Source organism: Peromyscus californicus, unplaced genomic scaffold (genome assembly GCF_007827085.1).
Source record: "Peromyscus californicus insignis strain IS unplaced genomic scaffold, ASM782708v3 Scaffold_14__1_contigs__length_90479793_seg_2, whole genome shotgun sequence".
NCBI lineage: Eukaryota > Metazoa > Chordata > Mammalia > Rodentia > Cricetidae > Peromyscus > Peromyscus californicus.
The window spans coordinates 64622278-64645221 of record NW_026294436.1 but is presented as its reverse complement, the minus strand read 5'-3'; the positions used below and the strand labels follow the sequence as shown (position 1 = coordinate 64645221).

Below are 22944 nucleotides of genomic sequence, written 5' to 3'. Positions count from 1 at the left end.
TAATTTTAGACTTCTACAAAACTGTGGTGATATTGTGCTCCCCAAAATATTGTATACCCTAATAAACTTATCTAGGGTCAAAGAACAGAACAGCCGCTAGATACAGAGGCCAGAAAATGGTGGCGCACACACCTTTAATCCTATCACTTGGGAGGCAGAGATCCATCCGGATCTCTGTGAGTTTAAAGCCACACTGGAAACAGCCAGGTGTGGTTACAAGAGCCTTTAATCCCAGGAAGTGATGGCAGGAAGCAGAAAGGTATAAAAGGCGTGAAAACCAGGAACTAGAGCCTGGTTAAGCTTTTAGGCTTTTAGCAGCAGTTCAGCTGAGATTCATTCTGGATGAGGACTCAGAGGCTTCCAGTCTGAGGAAACAGGATCAGCTGAGGAACTGGCAAGGTGAGGTAGCTGTGGCTGGTTCTGTTTCTCTGATCATTGAGCGTTCACCCCAATACCTGGCTCTGGGTTTATTTTTGTTAATAAGACTCTTTAAGATTCATGCTACACAAAACTACCTTTGGAAGATTTAAAATGAAGTAACTCCTCATTTTTAATATTTAATATTCTATTATTAGTCTATATGAACAAACATTTCAGCTAAGAACTTCAAAAAAACTTAAAAAATATTTTCATTAATTCTATGAAATTTCATACAATGTATTTTGATCATATTCCCGGTACTTCCTCTAGATCCACACCAATTGCCCTACATTACCCTTATCTCACAGAAACAATTTTTTTAATATTTAAAGAAAAGGAATTAGTGTCTCTGAAAATTTCATGCTATCTACTTCACTCTAATTCACAATTTAAAGCACTGTCTACTTTCTAGTATTATCTTTCTGTGTGAAATCGGCATCCTGGGCTGTACCTCAGTGGTAGAGTATTTATTTACCTAATATGCCCAAAGCCCTAGGTTTTATCCCCAGTAACAGGATTTAACAAAAATAAGCTTAATCTGCCAACAAGCTCAAAGTATTTTCTAAGACGGTCTTAATGTGAAGGCAAAATGTGTTATGTCTGCTAGCCTAGGAAACAATACAAGAACCTGGGTGTGATCACAGTCACTGACCTACACACACAGAGTATCAGCTATTAAAATTCTGGTGCCAAAATCAACATTATGATTATCTATATAAATTATGTATGTGCTGTTAAAAAATATCACAAAATTTCTGATCTTTCCTTCTGCTCATCTAAAACTAAAGCACATGGAAGCCAAACACAACATTCTAAGCAGGTCAAGCCTGTCTCTCTGTTGTTCGAGGTGGATTCTGGGTCCTGGATAAATAGCATTGTAGCTGATGATCTGAACAGCAACTCTCTGCTGACTTAGTTAACATGTTCTGAAATAACAGGTTTTTTTTCAACCTAAAATCAGGACTTAATTTACGATGTCCCAACATTGGCAGAAAGTTTAATCAACCTGAATCAGATCACATGACGCTAAGTCATTAAACATACACTCTACTCCAAAATTCTCTGCCTCAGCAAGAGATGATTGAAAAGAAGGATACTCCCTTAAAATGTAAACTGACTATTCAGTAACCAAAGGAAGGCTGGTTCGCAAGCTTCAAGCTCTGCATTAAAGTATATCCACGGCAAAGTCTAAACTCTGAGTTGACAGTTAGTTAATAAAAAGAAAATATTCTATGACTGCCACAATAGTATGTTAATAAATACAAGGGAAGAAATAACCAGTTGGCTAAAAGCACAGGAAAAGACAGATATGTATGTTTATGTGTTCAAGTGATGACTTTAACGTTCAGATGGTAAAGAGGGCCAGAGGTGACTCAGCAGGGAGAGGCTCCTGTCACACACCTAACCACCTGAGTTCAATCCCCACGACCCACACGGCAGAAAGAGAGGCAATTCCCACAAGCTGTCTGCTGTCTTCCATGCATATGCCGCAGCATGGACACACTCGCGCACATATAAACATATATCTGTATATACATGTATGTATGTATACACACATGCACACACACATCAAATAAAATGAAATAAGAATGTTTTTAATTAAAATGATAGAATATAGGCCTGAGTCAGTAAAGTCCTGCATTGTAAGCATGAGTACTTAAATTCAATCTCTAGAACCCACTTAAAAAGCCTGGAGTCCTGGCATGTGCTTGTAACTCCAGCCATGGTGAGAAAGGAGACAGAGACAGGAGCATTCCTGGGAGCTTGCGGGTCAGCTATTCTAGCCTACTTAACCAACGAGAGACTGTCTCAAAGAAACGATGAAAGTCACCAGATACATGACACCCAAGGTGTCATGACCTCCACACCCTCATAACCAGCATACATGTGCAGCACCACCCACCGTGAAACACACACACACACACACACACACACACACACACACACACCCCAAATTAAATAATGATAAAATGTAACAGCAAACTTCAGTGGTCTTTCTCTGCATATGTCCTATTTTTCTTGACCCCTTTCCCTTAGCTGAAGTATTTTAATCTTTGAAATACCTGCATTCTGATGTGGACACAGCTTCTTCCAACAGGTCTTCCTGAGTCATTTGTTTAACTACTGTTCATTCTACATCTCCACAATGTTTAGGAACACGGTTATTACAAGTGTTTTCAAAATCTGCTTTTACTCTCACTCAATTCAATTGTATTATTAGTTCTACCTTCAAGTAACTCCTCAAAACGAGAGAGCATTTCCTCCACTTCCACCATGTATCTGACCCAAGAGAGTAGTTAGAATGCTGGGGAAAAAAGTATACAGACAAGCCTCCAACATGAGTGAATTTATAAGATCTAAAAGGACACTTAAAACGAGATGAACATATGTCCAACTTGAAGACAGCCATGAAACAGTAATGAATGATAATTTATTACAGGCCAAGGTATAGTCTAAGGTCTGTAGCATGATATTTAGTAGTCTCATGATAAAGACCATACTTTGTTAGCACATGCCTAGCATTCCAGCACTTGGAAATCTGATGCAGAAGGACTGGGTTCCAGGCCAGTCTTAGCTACATACATAGTGATATCCTGTCTCAAATAAATAAGTAAGTAAATAAATAAAGTCTAACTTTCAAAGCTGCAATGGCTCCTTCCTAATACAGTGGTGGCCCTTTACTGCTCTTAGCACCCTCCTCTTCCTCACACTTTGCACTGCCCAGTGAAAGACTTTTAATTTCATTTTGTTTGAGACAATGTCTCGTGTAGACCAGGCTGGCCTCTAACTCACTCCATAACAGTCTTGAACTCCAGATCCCCCTGCCTCTACTTCTCAAGTGCTACACTGCAGGGATATACCACCATACCTAGTTCACACAGAAGGAAGTATAAATGATGAATTACTTGTCAGTTTATAATAAGATCATGCCATACACATCAAAACCAACCGTGTTTTTTAAACAAAAATATCTTTATTATATATATAAAAATAATATATCTTTATTATATATATTATATATATATATATGTAATCCTTTAAAGTCTTTTCCTCTGTGTGTGTATATGAGTGTGTACATGTGTGTACATGTGCATGTGAGGTCAGAGGTCAATTTAGGGTATCTTCCTTAATCACTCTCCACCTTATTTCCTGAGACAAGGTCTTTAGATGAACCTAGAGCTTGTCAATTTGGCTAGACTGGCTGGCTAGCCATCTGTCTCTAGGGATTTGCATTCCACTACCCCAGTGGGTACATGCTTCCATGTTCTGATTCTACATGGTGTTGGGAATCAAACTCGGGCCTCATCCTTGCTGTCTCCCCAGCCCAAGTCTTTTCTTTAGAAAAATAAAATATATAACAAGTCTATAATTTATGGTCTAGAATTCTAACTATCAGTGTATAAGAATCAACTATAAGGAAACTGACTGCTGCATACCCCTTTTGGGAAGGACATTATATGTAAATTCAGTCATGAGTATGTTCAAAGCTTTCCACAAAAATGCTGACTGGCAGTGGGCATTTGTAAAAAGTATCTATATACATGGACATAAAAGCAGACACATCAGCTCAGGGATGCAGATTAATAGTAACAGTAAAAACACAAAACCAAAACAATCTCAAAATAAAGTGTTTGTGGATGAGGTGTAACTAAGACCATAATTAATAATTCGGCAGCAACAGAGCTGCTTCTCCATATATCGTCACAGCCAGCCGAACGACAGATGGGCTAACTCACCTGTGTACATAGTGGAGCTGATGAACTGAGTCGATTGCTATCACCATCTCAGCCAGGTAGAACCGAGCCATGTCTTCAGGCAGTCGATCTTCAAATTTGCTGAGCAGAGTAAGTAAATCCCCACCAACATAATAATCCATAACCAGGTACTGTGAACAAAAGTAAAATGTGCTCAGTAAATAATCATGGTAAAAATTAATATACTTAATGCATCCTGGGGTTAACTAGGACTAGGCTGAATACTTAGAAGGTTAATTACTTATGAGTTAATGTGGTTAACTCATATTTAAGTATATAAGATAATTATCATTAATAGTAGTAAGACTTATAAATTTCATAAGCAATGAGACAAAATTTTAAAACCTTGTCTAAAAGATAGGGTTACAATTTTTGCTGCTTTTGTCCTTTGCAAAGTAAATGACAGTATCACTCACCTGATGAAAGGATTTTTCTCAAATATACATAAACAGAAGCATACCCATTTTAGATGTGTGTGTATGTATGTATGTATGTATGTATGTATGTATGTATGTATGTAGTACCAAAGAAGGGCAAGGGTATTTATCAGAATGTTCACCAGGCTCTCTGAGTTAGATGACAATGTTATAGATTTTGTTACATTTTAGATTGTTTTCAAATATTTATTACTTGTATATGTCTATATGCATATGTACCACTTGGCATGCCTTGATGGTACAATGATTTTCTTTTTGCTTTTTCTTTTTTTTTTTTTTTTTTCCGAGACAGGGTTTCTCTGTGTAGTTTTGGTGCCTGTCCTGGAACTCACTCTGTAGCCCAGGCTGGCCTCGAACATCACAGAGATCCACCTGGCTCTGCCTCCTGAGTGCTGGGATTAAAGGCGTGCACCACCTCCACCCAGCTGATTTTATTTTTTTCTAAAGAGTTATTTTTATTTTGAGTGCAAGTGAGTGCTTGCATATGTCTTTGCACCACAGTGTGTCTAGTTCCTATGGAGGTCAGAAGAGGGTGGTGGATCTCCTGGAACTGGAGTTACAGGCAGATGTAAGCCACTATGTGAGTGCTGGAAACAGAAAACAGGTCCTCTGCAAGAGCAGCAGGTGCTCTTAACCACTAAGTCATCTCTCTAGCTCAACAATAATTTTATTACAAGATGAAAATATTTCAAGGATATCACTGAGCCAATATTACAATTTAAATTTGGCTATAAAAATTCTTTCATTCTGAGACTTGAAATTTTTAAGCACAGAAAATGTCAAAGAAACTAATTTTATATATTTAAAGCCTAGAAAATTAGGGAAGTTATATTTCAAGTCCTGGTCTATAGCTTACTTATTGCATTTACAAGGCCTAATATTTAACTAACTCTACCCTGAAGCTTATAACAAGTTAATGCAATGTAATAAAATTCTATAACTTTATCAGGTTGCAAGAAATGGAGACAGTTATGGAGAAGAAACTTTTATCTCTTAATTTAAAAGAAGCTCAATGAGAACTGCAGCAGAAAAAGACTTTAAGGTACAAAAAAGGTGCAATTAAAACAGACTCTAATATCAATTTATGTACAGAAAGTCATACAACATAACTCTTTTCTTCAGTAATATTACTGTGTTCCACTTGGGATTATTATGTACCAAACACTAGGATATGCCCATGGGATAAAGAGATGGAAGTCCCTACAGCAAGGGCTTTTCCCTTGACAGCTTACTCAGTTCTTACTACAGCAGACTCTTAAAATATCTGAAGACAACATACAACACTGAATTGCTAAAAAAATTTATTATTTCCATTTTTTTTCTATTAATGGTCAACATTTAAAATGAAGTTTCCCAAGCTATCTTTTAAGAGCCTTTATCCACATACTATTTTATGCTTCCTTTTACTCAAACCCTAAGCCTACTCCTTCCAAAACTATCAAGATGCTTTATTTAAGTCTTCCGTGATAAAGACAGAATAAAAACTGATAAATATGCAAGTACTCCTACATTTTCTTGTCTCCTAAAATGAGTTCACAGTCTTCCTTTACTTTGTTCTCACAAGTAAACTAGCTGCTAATAAAGACAGAATCCATCACAATGAAAAGGGGAGGGGGGCCCACAAAACTCTCAAAGAGAAAAACAGATCAAAACGAATCATACCTTCAATGGCAGTTTGTCATTAGAGACAAGATACTGGATCACGCTGATTAACTGGAAGTCATTCTTTGGATCTAATTCACCAGACTGAATTCACTCACCACGGTCTTTCTGAGTCTATTACCTACTAACTCTGTATATGATCTATTCCTCTCCCTATACACTAACAGCATCCTAATTCGGGTCACTGTCTCCCTGTGGTGTTTATTGCTACAGACTTATGAGAAAATGGGTAGATTTCCACAACAACGGAAAATGGAATCCAGACTAGAATAACAAATAAATTCATTCATCAATTCCATAAACAATTTTTAACAATACCTACAGTGTGGTAACACCATACTCATCCAACGAAGGTACAACAAATGATAAAAATATACCTTCAAAGAATTTATACTCTACAGAGAAACACAAATTAATGACCAGTCTCAGAGCATCATAAACACACTGGCAGGAATAAATGTAGGGAAATGCTTTAGACTCTTCAAGAGTCCAGCTAGACATGGTGACCCAGGTCAGGAATCCCACTAGTGAAGTAGCAGAGGCAGGAAGACCACAAGGCAAAGGCAGCCTGAGTAACTCAGCAAGATCACTGCAAACTACAAGAACTATTTAAAGAGCTAGAGACGCAGCTTTGCAGTAGAGCTTTACCGAGCATGCATGAGGCCCTGGGTTCAGTCCTCAGTGCCTGGAGTAAGGAACAAAAAATAATCCAGCCTTTGAATTTGGCTCACTGATTGGTCTAAAATGTATTTCTGTCAGGATGTAATGACTATTTTCTAATAGACAGATGCCTATTATCTAAACTGAGCTGCTAAATAATCTGTTCTTTTCTCTCATCAGTTGAGATGTGTCTTCATCACACTTTAAGACCCCCAAACCCTCACCTCTGTCCCTGGACACTACCTTCTGCTGCGGTTGCCTACGTTTGGGGCAACATTCTTCCATCATTCTGAAGAACATCTCGGGAAAATTAAGGGTCTTGCAGGACAGGTTTTTACTCTGAACTACCTTAAAAATATTATCCAATACAGTTAAACTTTCTTTAAACTATTCAAATAAACATACACCAAGGTGCAACAATCCTAAAACAGATGAAGGAAGAACACAGCCCCCCAAGTGAACAGCACTTCCCAACTGTTTAGAAGACAGACAATCCAACAAAATTAGGATGAGGATATTAACAGACATTTACAGTCACCATCAGCCAAGTAACACATGCCCAACTGCTACAGTATGTCAGGAAATGAAGGACACAGCAGCAGCAGGACACATGGAAGCATGTGTGACTATGCTTCCAGAGAGTCAGAAGCAACACTGTTTCACATCAACATACACCACAGTCCTTTGGAAAAGTCACTTCACAGGATCCAACCTTTAACTATGGAGCTGAGGATACAACTCAGTAGTCAAGTGCTTGCCTGGTGTGCACTAAGGCCTGGATCCTGTCCCTAGCACTGCACAAACTGGACATGATGATACATGATCATAACCCCAGCACTCAAAAGGTAGAAGTAGAAAGATCAAAAGCTCAAGGTACTGCTCAGGTCACACAGCAGGTTAGAGGCCAGCCTAAACAAACAAAGAATATTATTTGACCTAATATTACTCATCTGAGCAACCCAATTACAACCACTATTTCAACCAGGGGTGGTAGAACATACCTGTAATAACAATCCTCAGGAGAAGGCTGAGTCTGGAGGATCACAAATTCAAAGCTGGCCTAGACTAACATAGTGAAACCCTGTCTCAAAAAACAAAAAAGCCTGATATTTAAGGAAGCAGTCAATAAGGCTCAGTAAGAACTGTATTTCTGGCTGGTGCTCTAACCTAGTAGTCAGTCTCTAACATCCACAGGGCACTAGGTTCAAGTCCCACTAACCACTCCAAAGTTTACATAGTATTATAAGGAAACAATGCAAAAACATCTGAAAATATATATTAAAAAAAAAAAAAAAGTCACGCCGGGCGGTGGTGGCGCACGCCTTTAATCCCAGCACTTGGGAGGCAGAGCCAGGCGGATCTCTGTGAGTTCGAGGCCAGTCTGGGCTACCAAGTGAGTTCCAGGAGAGGCGCAAAGCTACACAGAGAAACCCTGTCTCGAAAAAACCAAAAAAAAAAAAAAAAAAAGTCACTATACCACACCCAAGAGGCTGAGGCAAAATTATTGAGGATGGAAGACCAGCCTGAGTCACATAGTGAGTTTAGGTCCGGCCCTGGATATATAATAAGATTCTATTTCAAAATAGTTTATAAATGATAATTCAAGAAATTAAAGCTTAAACATTTTCCATTTTTCCTCAAGCATAAAATAAACAGGAAATTATGAATAAGAACATATGATAGAAATATAATTTTCACTGATTCATAATATTCAAAGACATAAGGATTTCATGTGTCAGTGTTTGACACAGCGGCTTTAAACACAATGAGTTTTCTTGAGAAAAAATATTCTATTCACACCTTAGGATCATACATTAAACTGTGCAGCTTCTGCTTACGCACATAAAAGGTACTCGATATAATGCTACACTTTTTCATAGTATGTGATAGTAATATCTAAGAAAGTTGGAAATGAAAATCCAAATTATCTACTACATATTTCTTGAGTTATATAGCAGCAAAAATGTTTGATTACTTAAAAGAATGGTTAAAAGTTACTGTGCAAAATAAATATACTGAATACAATTTCTGTTTTGGTATCTAAAATTAGATTTGTCTACATTCTTAAATTGTTTTATTTTCTAATATCCTTTAAAGATTTAATTATTTATTTATTTACAAGTATACATAGGCCATGAGTGTATATATGTGAATCTCGAGTGTTCAGGTGCCCATGGAGATTAAAAAAACCAGCATATATCCCCTGGAACTGGAGTTCCAGGCAGTTACAAGCTGCCAATGTAGGTAGCAGGAACTGAACTCAGGTCTTTTATAAGAACAGCAAGTGCTCTTAACTGCTAAGTCATTGCTTCATCTCCAAAATAGGTTGTATGGGTTGTTTTGGTTTTGGTTTGGATGGTGCAGGGGGGATGCAATCCAGGGCCTTGTACATGCTGGGCATAGTTGTTACCATTCAGCCTCACACACTCACTTACTTTCTAAAATTTTCAAATGCTTAAAAGAATGGCTGCAATGATAGCTAAGACTTCTGAATTCTGCCTCTTGTAAATGACAAGAATTTTCATTTTGATCTTCCTCCAAATACTGTTACTTTTATTTCAATATAAATAACGTAACTGGTAATATACAGATTACTTCTCTCAGAGAAAGGCACTGAAGAAGAAATATATATCCTAAGTCTAATACAAAGAATGCAAATCAGTCTAAATAATTCAGAAGACACAATGGTAATAAGCAGCTCTGACTTTTTTTTCTCCTCTTAATACTGTTTGGCAAATGTTTGCCTTTTGAAAGCTGGCATTTGGGGAGCTGGAGAGATGGCTCATCACTTAAGAGCACTTGATGCTCTCACAAAGGACCCAGATTTTGTTCCCAGCACTCACACTAGGGACTCATGACTGCCCATAATTGCAGTTCCAGAGGACTGGATGCCAGCTTCTAACCGCCACAAGCAGAAGGCACACAGCGGCACACGAACATACATGAGGGCAAAACATTCATATACATAAATCAAAAAATTAAAATCTGCCACTTGAGCACTTGTTTATATTTATTTCTATATTTATAACAAAATGTACTTTTTAAGCGATATATAAATTCATGATGATAAATCTCCAAAAAATACATTGAAAGGATTTTAGCCTTATTACTTTTGAAAATTACCATGATAAATACTTTACTTTTTCTAAGTGTAAATAAATACCTACTTTATGTTCAATGTACTCACGAATTTTGCTAATAAATCTACATATATTATATCTGCCTGATTTGTTCATCCCTAAAATTTCAATAATCAACCTAAATCCAACCAAAGATCATTCCATTCACTCTGACACTGAATGGTAAACACACGCAAAGCTTTATCCTGTCGTTTAAAGAAACAATTCTGACTACAAACCACAATGCTACATATGGTGCATTAAAAACCAATGCCACTGTTGTGGCAAATAGTTTCTTCCAAGATCAAAACCTTCCCTCTTGAAGGGCAGCTCATTAAGACATAGGATGTTGACAGGAGGACAAACAGCAGCAGGGTATTCCAAGGGAGGGCAAACTTTCCACTGCCCAGGGAAGCTCCTTAAGCTCAGGAAGTAAACAACTCAAAATAGCTTCAGAAAGTCTCTGAAACTGACCGTATTCACTAGAACCAACCCCTCCTTCCTAAAGTGTACACAAACATTACAGACTGCTAAATGGCACTGTTAGATAGGCCACACTGCCCAGAGTCACTACTCAGAGCAGCAGAGCTCCCTGGAAAAGCACAGACCACTTCAGACCAAAGGCTCTACCTGCAGAGGGCGCTCTCCAACCTGCTGAGCTGCCTGCAGGTGTGCAGTGTCTTCCAGTTTCCAGCTTTTCTGAGCTGTCAACCGTGCTGGCGTAGCTTTTTGGTGATGGAGCTGACTTTGAGTCATTTCTGCTCCTGTAACTAAACCTAATCAAGTTCAGTGGCTCGCCAAGGTGGACTTTGGTGGTATTAGTACTTCAGTCCGTTCTCAGTTCCGCATCTGCAGTGAGTGGACTGATCACGTCTCCCTACAACTGTTGCAACAGTTGTTAGGCCAGTATTTACTCTCAATAATCAATCATCATAAAGGCTTGTTTTCCTTTCTATTTGATTCTTTTTTTTTTTTTTTTTTGGTTTTTCGAGACAGGGTTTCTCTGTGTAGCTTTGCGCCTTTCCTGGAACTCGCTTTGGAGACCAGGCTGGCCTCGAACTCACAGAGATCCGCCAGGCTCTGCCTCCCAAGTGCTGGGATTAAAGGCGTGCACCACCACCGCCGCCCGGCTCTATTTGATTCTTTTTTTTTTTTTTTTTTTGGTTTTTTGAGACAGGGTTTCTCTGTGTAGCTTTGCGCCTTTCCTGGAACTCACTTGGTAGCCCAGGCTGGCCTCGAACTCACAGAGATCCGTCTGGCTCTGCCTCCCGAGTGCTGGGATTAAAGGCGTGCGCCACCACCGCCCGGCTCTATTTGATTCTTAAATGCTGTTTGCTGCCCACTAAATTGGTTTTATACCCAATTTTTTCATTTTTAAAAAACATATAAGGGATATAAATTTGGAATAGCACTGTTTCTACACTTGGATCTGACTTGACATCAGACAAAAACCTCACGTGTATTACAGCTATAAACAAACAGTTAGTTTTACTTTAGCTAAAGATACTAAGGATCATGCCATTTATGCTTTTCTAAATTTCTACCAAAGATTCAGAGGCACTGTACACACACACGTTGGTTGTGTAACAGACTTTAAAAACATAAAGCTAAAATGACACAAAGTTTAATTCCAACAGGAAATTCTGGAAATGACTATTTTAACATGTAGAATTTCAGCACAACTGAATGTTTCCAGGGGATTCCAACAGAGATACTATTAAAGACAAATGCAGATGAGCATGGAGAATGCTCAAGGATGACAGCAGAATCTTACTTTTTCTTCTTAACTAAGAAATACCTTTGGTGCTCCTGGCTACCTTTTGGACTCCTGTGTGTGTATGCGGGAAGGTGGGAGCCAAGACCTTGAATGTGCTAGCACACGCTCTACCACTGGAATGCATGCCTGGCCCTGCTCTCCCCAGTCTCCACAGTGCGGTGTCTCCATCCGTCTGCTGACCTCTCCATGACTTCTCTTCTTGGCGTCCTCACTCCCATCCACTATAGGCACACCTGTTCTTGTTTCACACTTACAAGTATTACTCCATGATTATTGCTTGCCCTGTCTTTACTGTTATTGTCAAGAGAAGACAGGCCAAGTTTGCTATAGAGAGGCAGACAGTAAATACTACAGATTTGGGAGGCCAAGAGGCAGGATTAAGGTTAAGAGTGGTTAATTACATGAGAGATAAAACAAATCTTTGCGTTTCCTTAGTTGTTTGTTTCTTGTTTTGTTTTGTTTTTCTGGTTTTTCGAGACAGGGTTTCTCTGTGTAGCTTTGCGCCTTTCCTGGAACTCACTCTGTAGCCCAGGCTGGCCTCGAACTCACAGAGATCCACCTGCCTCTGCCTCCCGACTGCTGGGATTAAAGGCAGGCGTGTGCCGCAACCACCACCACCACCCTGCAACATTTCCTTAGTTTTAAAAGCAATCTGTGCTGTTCCTGATGTCTTCAATTTTTTGAGCAACCGTTTTCAATAAAAGAACGAGTTTAGTAGGGCTGTGGTGGTGAACGCTTTTGTTTTTTGTTTTTCGAGACAGGGTTTCTCTGTGTAGCTTTGCGCCTTTTCCTGGAACTCACTTGGTAGCCCAGGCTGGCCTTGAACTCACAGAGATCCGCCTGGCTCTGCCTCCCGAGTGCTGGGATTAAAGGCGTGCGCCACCACCGCCCGGCAAAATATTCTGTTTTAAATTTACTAACCTTACTAAATCAATTCTTTCCTGTGAATTGAGAATGTGGTAATGTGTGGTGTATCTGGCAATGTATGGGTACACTATATTCTATTAGTATAGATGTGTAATGTGTTTTCAATATTAAACACAATGCTCTGCTAGTTAATCCATAAAACCTTCACTGTCCTGGGCACTAAAGCATTCTGACATGATAGGTATGCATTATTAATAAAAAATAAAATGTCATGGTACAGCAATATGCACAGAACTCAAAATGCTATCAAGTTATAACAGGCTTGGTAGTTTTTGACAATCTGTAAGTCAATAAGTGTAGCTATACTACAAGTTTATGAAAACTAAACCTTGAAGTTTATGTAATATTTATGTCACAAAATGACATTCTTTGTATCTTTCTTCCTCTTGATTTAGCTATCATGTATCTGTCTTGGAAGAATCTTCAGACTTTATACTTCTGAATAAACATAGCATTTCATCATCTAAACTACTTCACATATATTACTTACTTGATTTTAGACTCATCATCTGGTAATACTTTATGTAAATAATACTAAGAAGAGAGAACTTTTATCTCTTGCTCACTGTTCTCTCCAGACACAGAGAACAATGCCCAGCAGGGAGCATACATCCACTAAGCTTTCAGCAAATAAAAACTGTCCCCTATTCTTTCCATTCCAGTTGTCAAGTCTGGTACATAACAGCATTTCAAGACATGAACGTTTCTCTAAAAGATATACACCTGGAAATAAAAATGGATCAAAAACTGAAGAACTATGAATAGTAAGTAGGCCAAGTAGCTACCTATAGAATTGGAGCAAACTTCACCTTATTTATCCGTTGACTTTATTTCCCTGTTTCTAGTTTCTCTATTCATTCTTATTTATACTCAGGTGGTACAGATGCTGATATTTTGAGTTTTCTCTAAGTTCCCCCCAAGCTTTGTGAAGTGCTCCATGATGGCATAAAAATGTAGCTCAACTTAATACAGCACATGGTCACATTGGAAAATGTGTAAAGTTTTCAGAAGCAGAACACTACTAATAAAATATACTGGGAGAGTCATAAAAAAAACAAACCCCCTGAACCATCTCCTACAGCATTTAACTGAAGGAAATTAAAACAGCCTGGATTGCGTTTGGGATTTCTTATTTAAAGGCATAAGCAAATTCAACAACAACAACAAAAAAAGCATCAAATTTCTCAGACAAGTAATTCTCATACCAACGTACAACTCATTCTGTGAAATGCAGTGGTTTTTCTACTTCAGTAAGACTTTCAAGCAATGCGGACCTCCGCCACCCAAGACTCAGATCACAAAAGCATCTCTTACTAGGTTGTTGTCGTCCTGGAAAGCGTAGTGCAGGGTTGTTATCCACTTGTTGTCTCCGTTCACCAGCACGTCCCTCTCTTCACGAAAGCACGCTGTCTGAAAGGGAAAGGAAATGCTTCCAAGAATACTTCACACAAACCAGACAACCCTTTCCAAGCAACTGCTCAAAATCTGTATCACAGCCTAAACTACTTAATAGTATTTAGAACTGCTAGAGTCCAAAACAATCCAGGAAATGCACAGAATTACTTAGCTTAAACACAGACCAACCAACCTATTACCTAGATGATACAAATGTCCGGCTCTGCCATATCCACTTTGCCATTTTTAGACACAGAAAATGCACACAGCAGGTGCTTTTGACTTTTGTGTTGTGTTTTATGATAAGACTGAACTTGGGATCTTGTACATGCTAGATAGCATTTGTGCTTGTGAGTTATATCCTCAGCTCTTACAGTTGACACTGGTTATCCATAGAAAGATTAAGTAGTCATGACACATGAAACAAATTATTCTACAACTAGCCCTAGTATCCTCATGTATATACACACAGGACTTATTTGGACAAGCAGAATTAAATAGCACTATCTGAGAAAACACTAAAACTAGTAAATATAATCCATCTGAAATAATGATTTAAACGTTCAGTCAAGTTACTAAAATCTATAACATTTTGCTTTAGGAAGAAGACAGAATCATGTTACCTATTTACTACAAAGTCCTGCTCTATGGCTTAACTGAACTCAAAGTACGGTTTCTACTTAATATTTTAGAAGGCTAGGAGAGCCCAGGAAACCCCTTCCCTGGCTTTATCTTACAATGACAGTGATCTGGAATTTTAAAGACAATCCAGTTAGAATCTAGTAAGTAACTGGAGCTTCACTTGATTGAAAATTCCAAACTAAACAAAACTGTGAAGACTTTAGTCAAAACAACAAATTTAACTTTAAGTTCTAATTTATCCCAAATTGCTTAGTAAAAATAAGTTTTAAAAGATAAATATATATAATAAACTATGGTATATAATTTCAAACATATACAGAAGTAGAGAGTCTGACTAAATTCCTCCACCCAAAGTACTGTTACTCAATTATAACAATTATTTTATTATCCAATTTTATTTTATTATACTCACACATTCACCACCATCCCTCGGTTCCACTGGTGCGCGAGCGCACACACACACACACACACACACACACACACACACACACACACACACGTGCGCGCACACTTTATAAAGATAATCTCAGGCATTATATGATCTATTCATAAGTGTTTAACCATTAAGCTATTCTTTTTAAAGCACAGATAATAGGTCTAGATATAAGGCATACTGCAGACATTCTACTTAATGTACTTTGTCCTCAGCTGCTTATGCCAATTGGGAAAGATACTACCAGTATCTAGTAAAGAGAAGCCAGGGTACTTCACCACATAATGCACAGAACAGCTTGCGCAGGAAATGACCAAGTATCAACAGTGGTCCTGTTAAGAAAATCTGTTCTTCATCAATATTAAACCATGATAAATGGACACTCTGGTGGTGTGGGGGTGCTCTAGGAATTCAATCATATTTTCTGAAGGAAAGAAAAAAATTTCCATTCCCTCCATGATTTGGGTCTCTAAAAACACAATGAACGGGGGTGTATGCCTGTAATCATAGTGCTTAAGAAGAGAAAGCAGCCGGGCGGTGGTGGCGCACGCCTTTAATCCCAGCACTCGGGAGGCAGAGCCAGGCGGATCTCTGTGAGTTCGAGGCCAGCCTGGTCTACAGAGTGAGTTCCAGGAAAGGCGCAAAGCTACACAGAGAAACCCTGTCTCGAAAAACCAAAAAAAAAAAAAAAAAAAGAAGAGAAAGCAAGCAGATCAAGAGTTTAAAGTCATCCTTGGTTAGCTAAGAAACATGACACTGTCTCAACAAACCAACACTTCACAACATAACATGTGCATGGGGTTACTAGGACTGCAGAACTAAGATTTAGCTGCTCATTTTCCCAACAAATTCTCAAATTTCCAACACATTTTTTTTCTTTTATTTTGTTTCTATGAGACAGGGTTTCTCTATATAGCCCTGGTTGTCCTGGAACTTGCTCTGTAGACCAGGCTGGCTTTGAACTCAGAGATCTGCCTGCCCTGTCTCCTGAGTGTTGGGATTAAAGGCCTGTGCTGCCACCACCACATGGCTGATTTTCAAATTTTAACCAAACATTTTTCTCCACAGTGAGAAACATCTGCTCCTGGCAGGACCAATTACTTCAAAGAGGATGATGGGCATTGAAGAAAATCCACGTTGAATTTTTCTTTATGGCAAAAGCTGGCCATGTGGGCAAAGAAACTCCCCTTGCTTCAATTGCTGACAGTTACTGTCCAAACTGGACCAGCAGGACACAAGAAAGGCGACTGCCAAACTTTGCCAAGACAAGGTAGGACAGTCCTTCAAAATTAAAATTCCCTGCTTCACAGTAAAGTCCGTCAGACATCCTAGGCCTTTAGGACAGAGTTGGATGACCCAATGTTGTAGAGGAACTTTGGGTGACTGTCCAGGTAACTTGAAGTCCATCATTAGGTAACATTCTACCCTTCTGGAGTCTTTGATGGAGTTGAAGACTAAATAGTTATAATTATAGTTTTCCTTAGTTATAATAGAAAGTAAATTAGATACAAAACTTTAGACTCACCAAAATAAGGTAAGTATTTTCTCTAATTTTACCAAATACAAATGGATTGCTGTAATTCTTACTTAATAACTGTTTTGTGAATATGTATTTCTCTCATTGGTCAATAATAAAGTTGTTTTGGCCTATGGTAAGACAGGGTGAGTTAGACTGAAGAATCAAACTAGGACTCAAAGGAAGAGGGTAGGGTCAAGACAGATCCTGCGGGCAGTCCAAGAAGCAGAATGCGGAGGACCAGTAAGCCACAGACCTTGTGACAATAAATAGATTAATAGGTTAATTTAAGTGTAAGAGCTAGTTAGTAATAAGCCTGAACTACTGCCCAAGCATCTAGAGTTAATACAAGCCTCTGAGTGATTATTTGGAAATGGCTGTGGGACAGAGAAAAGCCTCTGTTTACACATTTTGCTTGCCAGAGTGATTTAACTTTCATATACTTTTACATTTTTCTGTATTCAGTAATAGGTTCTTTAAATTTCATCCTTAATGGATTACTGGGATAATGAGCAACAAGAATTCCTGTGCTGAAACAGAAGTTAAATAAGGTCCATACATAAATAATTCTACAAAGCTGTCACATGACTCTTTAGAACATTCATAAAATACATCAAATTAGCAATCCTATATAGTCATCAAAATTATATGCATAGTGCCTTCAAGATGGCTCAGCCAGCAAAAAGTGCTTGCCATTCAAGTCTGATGACTGAGTCTAGTCCCTAGATCCCGGGAGTTGGGGGTGGGGGGATAAAAATAACCTCCTGAAAATTGTCCTATGACCTCCACATACACATGCATCATGGCAGGTACATGCCTATACTCATACATACATATCATGTACCTGTATGTGCATGCGCACACACACACACACACACAATCACATAACAACAGATGAAGAACAGTCAAAACAACAAAGTATACTGATGATTATATCTAGTTTGGCTTCTCATTTACTGGGAATAAGAATAAAGGCTTCTCTCCTTCACAAAGTACTGTTACAAAGAAATTTTTCAGATAATAGAATATTAAAGTCTAAGATATTCATTTTGAAAAATAAATGGAATTTTTTATGGAATTTTAATAAGATTTCCATTTTTATGACAAGGTATCAAATTCACTGTTTTTAGTCATCTAGAGTTTTTTGTTGTTGCTGGTGGTGGTGGTGTTTTTTTTTTTGTTTTGTTTTTGTTTTTTTGGTGTGTGTGTGTGTGTGCGCGCGCACCCGCACTAGCCTTGAACTTGTTATCTAACTAAGGACAAACTGGAAATTCTTAATCTTTCTGTTTCTACCTCCTAAATAAAAGCTGGATCCAGCAGCTTTTATTTACTTTCAAGTATATAGTTTAACATATATTTGATGGCCACAAAAAAAAGAGACACAGAAATCCTTACGTAGTCAGTAAAAATGTTTTTAATATAACTAACAAAAAATCATTTGATAATATCTGTATTTGGCAAGTGTGCTTAAGTTCACAGACAGTTACATACTCTGAGTTAATAAAACATTTTATTTAAGTAATAGCTTCCAAGGTTTAAAGGTATTCCCCACCCCATGCCCAGGATTTCCATGAAAATAAGTTTAATTTGGAAGGTTGTTGTAACATACACACAACCTAGAAAATCCTTTCATGTAAAAATTATCCTAAGATCACTTCAACATCCCTTACATGAACTGGAGCCAGCCCTGGCAAAACCGCTGGTTAAGAGCACTTCCGACTTCCTCTACCTTTGTATCTGTTTTGAATGTTTGTCGTATGTGTGTGCGTAAGTGTGTACACATGTATGCAGGTGCTTAGGTGCCATGGTGCACACTTGTGGAGGTCAGAGAATAACTTTCTGCTGTCAGCTTTCTCTTTCCACCACAGGTTCCGGGGATCAAACCTCCACTAAGCCACTCCACAGCCCTTTACACTGATACACTCTGCAGGTGGCATGGCTGGTTCTGATAGTCTTTCTTCTCTCATTTTGAAATTACGTTTTTACAAACACACGTTAATTTTGGTGAAATAATTAAATGCACTAATAATCTGAGTCTGCCTTGCTATGTATTCAGACGATGCATAAGCTCACGAAAGTACTCCAACCCAGTGCCATCAATTTTACAAAGAATAAAGACTCACCTCAGCTCTTTTCAGCATTTCCCACTTGTTCAGAATTTTCATGGCAAATACTTTATCTGCATTTTTTAGTTTAACTACAGCAACCTAGAAAAGATAAAAGGAAATACAACTTTTAAAGTATGGCCAAAAAAAAATACTTTTTCCATTTTCCATTTTCCTCTCTGTAAGAAAAAAATACCAATTATCAATTATTTCAATGCCGCTCAATTCTAAGATCCTAAATTAAATGTCAAATTAAAATTTATATTAGTTAACACATGTCAAACAAGTCATTTTATTTGTAAACAGTGTCTGCTGCTTATTATCTTCCTTTCCAAGTTTCCTGCCCAGGAATTTAAACTCATCATCTATTACTAAGAAACTGACCAAAATGCACAACAGAAAAGCAGTAGATCTTAAGAGACAATGCATGCCAGATTCTAGCACGATGATACAGGGAATGCAGTGCCCAAAGGAGAGGTGTTCTGTGGGAATCAAGCACGAGGAAGTGAGCTGAAGATGATGGTGCTCTTTACTCCACACACTCTTACCCACTATGCATGTATTCCAATTCATTCTTTCCCTTCCTCCCCAACTCCCACCCAAGAGCAATTACGGCTAACAGTTTTACAAACTGTGGACCACACACATCCTTCCCAATAATAAAAAGCAGCAAATGCTTTTGTATTTTATATATCCAGTTACAGACCAAAATCCTGCCAAGTACAGATAAGACTATTCTCACTGTCAACACACTGATTGCATTTCTGTTTCTACGTTGTTTCCATTTAACTAGATAATCTCTTTAGGGCCCTTCCATCCAGCTTGCTGGGTTTGTTACAGGGCTGAAACTAAACTACAGAAAAGGAAGGCAGATATTCACCAACATTTCCGGTAACTGAGGCACCAGTGGAGAAAACAATCACTATCTGCTTCAGTTTGGATACGAGGTGCTCTCAAAGGTCTCTGTGATGGTAAAGGTTTGGTCCCCAGCACAGCACTTTGGATGACAGCAGAAGGCTTAAAGTCTTAATAACAGTTTTGTGCCTTTAAGTTGTTGGGGTCTGTGGGACCCTCAACTGACTTCATTATTTCCCCCTCCTTTCTTCCTATCAGGTGGATAGTTTTATTTTGCCACGCACTCCCAGAACAATATGCTACTTCACCACAGGCCCAAAAGCAGAGAGCTAATTGATTACACACTGAAATCTCCAAAACTATAAGCCAAGATAAATTTCCCTTTTTATAAGTGAATTATTTGAGGTATTTTGTTATAGTAATTTGAAGCTAACAACACAGTATCCTAACATGCAGGGAAGAACATGTGTACAGATCTTTACAATTCAAGGGAGAATTTCCAAGGCTAAAAAAAAGGTTTAAATTCAAGCTCTAATTTTTAAATAAGTTTTAATAGCAAATGTGCATATTAAGGGCACTTAAGAAATTTGTACCTCGATGAGACTGTTATTAAAGTAATACGATGACATGATTAAAATTATTGCATAATGTTTCTCAGTAGCTGCCATAAAGTTACATCATCAAATAAAATGGTGGAGGATGTGTCAGGAAGATGGCTCAGTAAAAAATTGAGCCACACTAGCAAGCCTAGCAAACTGAGCTCAATAGATCCTTATAACCCATGCAAAAAGCCTGATTTGGTGGTGCACATCTGTAATCTCAGGATTCATAAGGCGAGATGGGGATATGGATAGGAGAATCGCCCAGAAGCTTCCAGGACAGGTAGTTTGAAGTACACAGTACAGCAGCAGAAACAAGAGACCCTGCATCAACAAGGTAGAAGAAAAGAACTAACTGCCAAGTTTTCCTCTCACCTCCATCTGTCCAACAACATACATCCAAGTGTCTAAATGCTGGGCATTATGCTAAGATTTCACACAGCTCTACAATCTCTCAAATGCAATTCCAAAAACCAAAACATTTCATAACTCACTTAGCAGTGTGTGCTGAAGCCAGATTATTAGTTTTTGGTTTTGGTTGTTTTGTTGTTGTTGTTAATCTCTGTTACTGTAAAAACAAACATACATGCTTAGCCAGGGAGTGGTGATGCACGACTTTGATCCCAGCACTCAAGAGGCAGAGACAGGCAGCTCTCTGTGAGTTCAAGGCCAGCCTGGTCTACAGAGCAAGATCCTGGACAGCCAGGGATACACAGAGAAACTGTCTTGAAAAGTCAAAATAAAGTTTCACTTCAGAAGCATGAACAGATGTGTTGTGCAGTGCTGCTCCAGACCTTGCCAGGGTGATGTGTAAGAAGGTGCACTACATTACCTTCTTACACTCCAGAATGCTGGACTCAAAACACCTGTGGCTTGTGCAGCTCCACCGAAGAGGTTAACAGTGCCAGTGCGCAGCACCCACCCCACACTTCTACACCTAGCTAGCACTTATTGGAGGTGTTAGGAAGGTGGTGGCAATATGGAATCTGAAGCCAGACTACTGGTTTTAAATCTTGGTTTTATCATTTAACTGTCTAACTCTAGGTTTTTTCTTTAGAGAGTTGCCTTTCAACGTTTCAGTTTTCTCATCAATGGTGAGTTTAATAAATGTACTTACCTTGGATATAGTAAAGATCAAAATAATTACTATGCATAAAGTACTTACTACAGGGTCCAGTTAATTGTTCAACAGATGTGAGCTGTGACCATGCGTCTATACCTTTATCTTAAGCACCCACTCTCCCCATCTCCTAACCGCCTCTTGTTCATCTACCACTACTACGGGACAGCCAGTATGTCTTACAATCCCTTCAGCACTAAAGAGAGCAACAGCTCTTCAATTTGTAGCTTTAAGTTTATAACTTTGACACTATACAAATACACAGAAATTTCCTCAATTGAAAACATCTACAAATAAAAGGTAAAGTCACAATAATCAACACAGTATGGTTTTCAGTAGTAAAATACTAGAAATGACTTAAATATTCTTAAAGAGGAAATGGACAAGATAGAGTAAACCAAAAGAGAATTATTCATGTGACCAAAGAAATGTTAAGAATACTAATTTAATAGAGAAAAGCTCAAGCTCACCATATGATGTGAAACATAAATTTATAAAACATTGTAGATCATAATTATTTTTCATATACATATATACACATAAAATAAATCATAAATTTCTATGCCATACATTAGAGAATAGACACTAAAATACTAAAAGATGAAACTACTTCTAAAGTTCTTCAAAGAGGTAAGATTTTTATTTGCCTTTCTAACTCTTCTGTGGGGCACACACACCCTGCATCTTGGTCACAACATGAACACAAGGTAGATGTGTGGTAGTGTACAATACGGACCAACAAGAGCCTGAGTCTACAATGTGCATGGCAGTAAGGAATACCATGCTACTGCACAGTACACCTTAAAGGAGTTTCATGAGCTGCCTAAAAACTTCTCCGGAATAAAGTGTGGTTTAGAGAAGTAACAGTCAGCTCAAGAAACGTTCCTGAATTATCGTATTAACGCCATGATGAAAAAAGATTATGAAGCTCCCAAGGTGATTATTGATCTGCTCCTTCTGTTCACACTACAAATGATTTCCCTCTTCATGGCAGTAGAAAATCAAAAGTAAAGTTCTCTCAGAACTCCCACTTTAGATCCTGTATGTTCAAGTAGCAAAGTCAATTGACACATAAGAGGATGGCATGTGTGGTGGTTTCAAAGAAAACGGCCCCCAAAGGGAATGGCACTACTACAAGGTTTGGCTTTGTTGGAGTAGGTGTGGTCTTGTTGGAGGAAGTATGTCACTATGGGGGTGGGCTTTGAGGTCTCATATATGCTCAAGCCACACCCAGTGTCTCAGTTCACTTCCTGTTGCCTGCAAGATGTAGAACTCTCAGCTACCTCTCCAGCACCATGTCTGCCTGCATGCAGCTATGTCCCACCATGATGATAATGGACTGAACCTCTGAAACTGTAAGCTGCCACCTCAATTAATGTTCTCCTTTATAAGTGTTGCAGTGGTCATGGTGTCTCTTCACAGCAATAGAAATCCTAACTAGGGCAGCATGTTATAACATTCTTCCTTAGAGTAGGGTATGTAGCTCAGTAATAGAGCACTTGCAGAGCATACACAAGGCTCT

At 38.5% G+C, this 22944-nt stretch overlaps 1 protein-coding gene across 1 annotated transcript in view; it reads right to left on the bottom strand.

Annotated features, from left to right (window-relative positions):
- Positions 1–22944, bottom strand: part of Cdc42bpa (CDC42 binding protein kinase alpha) — a 218551-nt gene that overhangs the window by 127444 nt on the left and 68163 nt on the right. Inside the window, 3 exon segments of the mRNA XM_052737792.1 lie at positions 4158–4306; positions 14072–14167; positions 18867–18950. Coding sequence (XP_052593752.1) covers positions 4158–4306; positions 14072–14167; positions 18867–18950 — 329 coding nt within the window.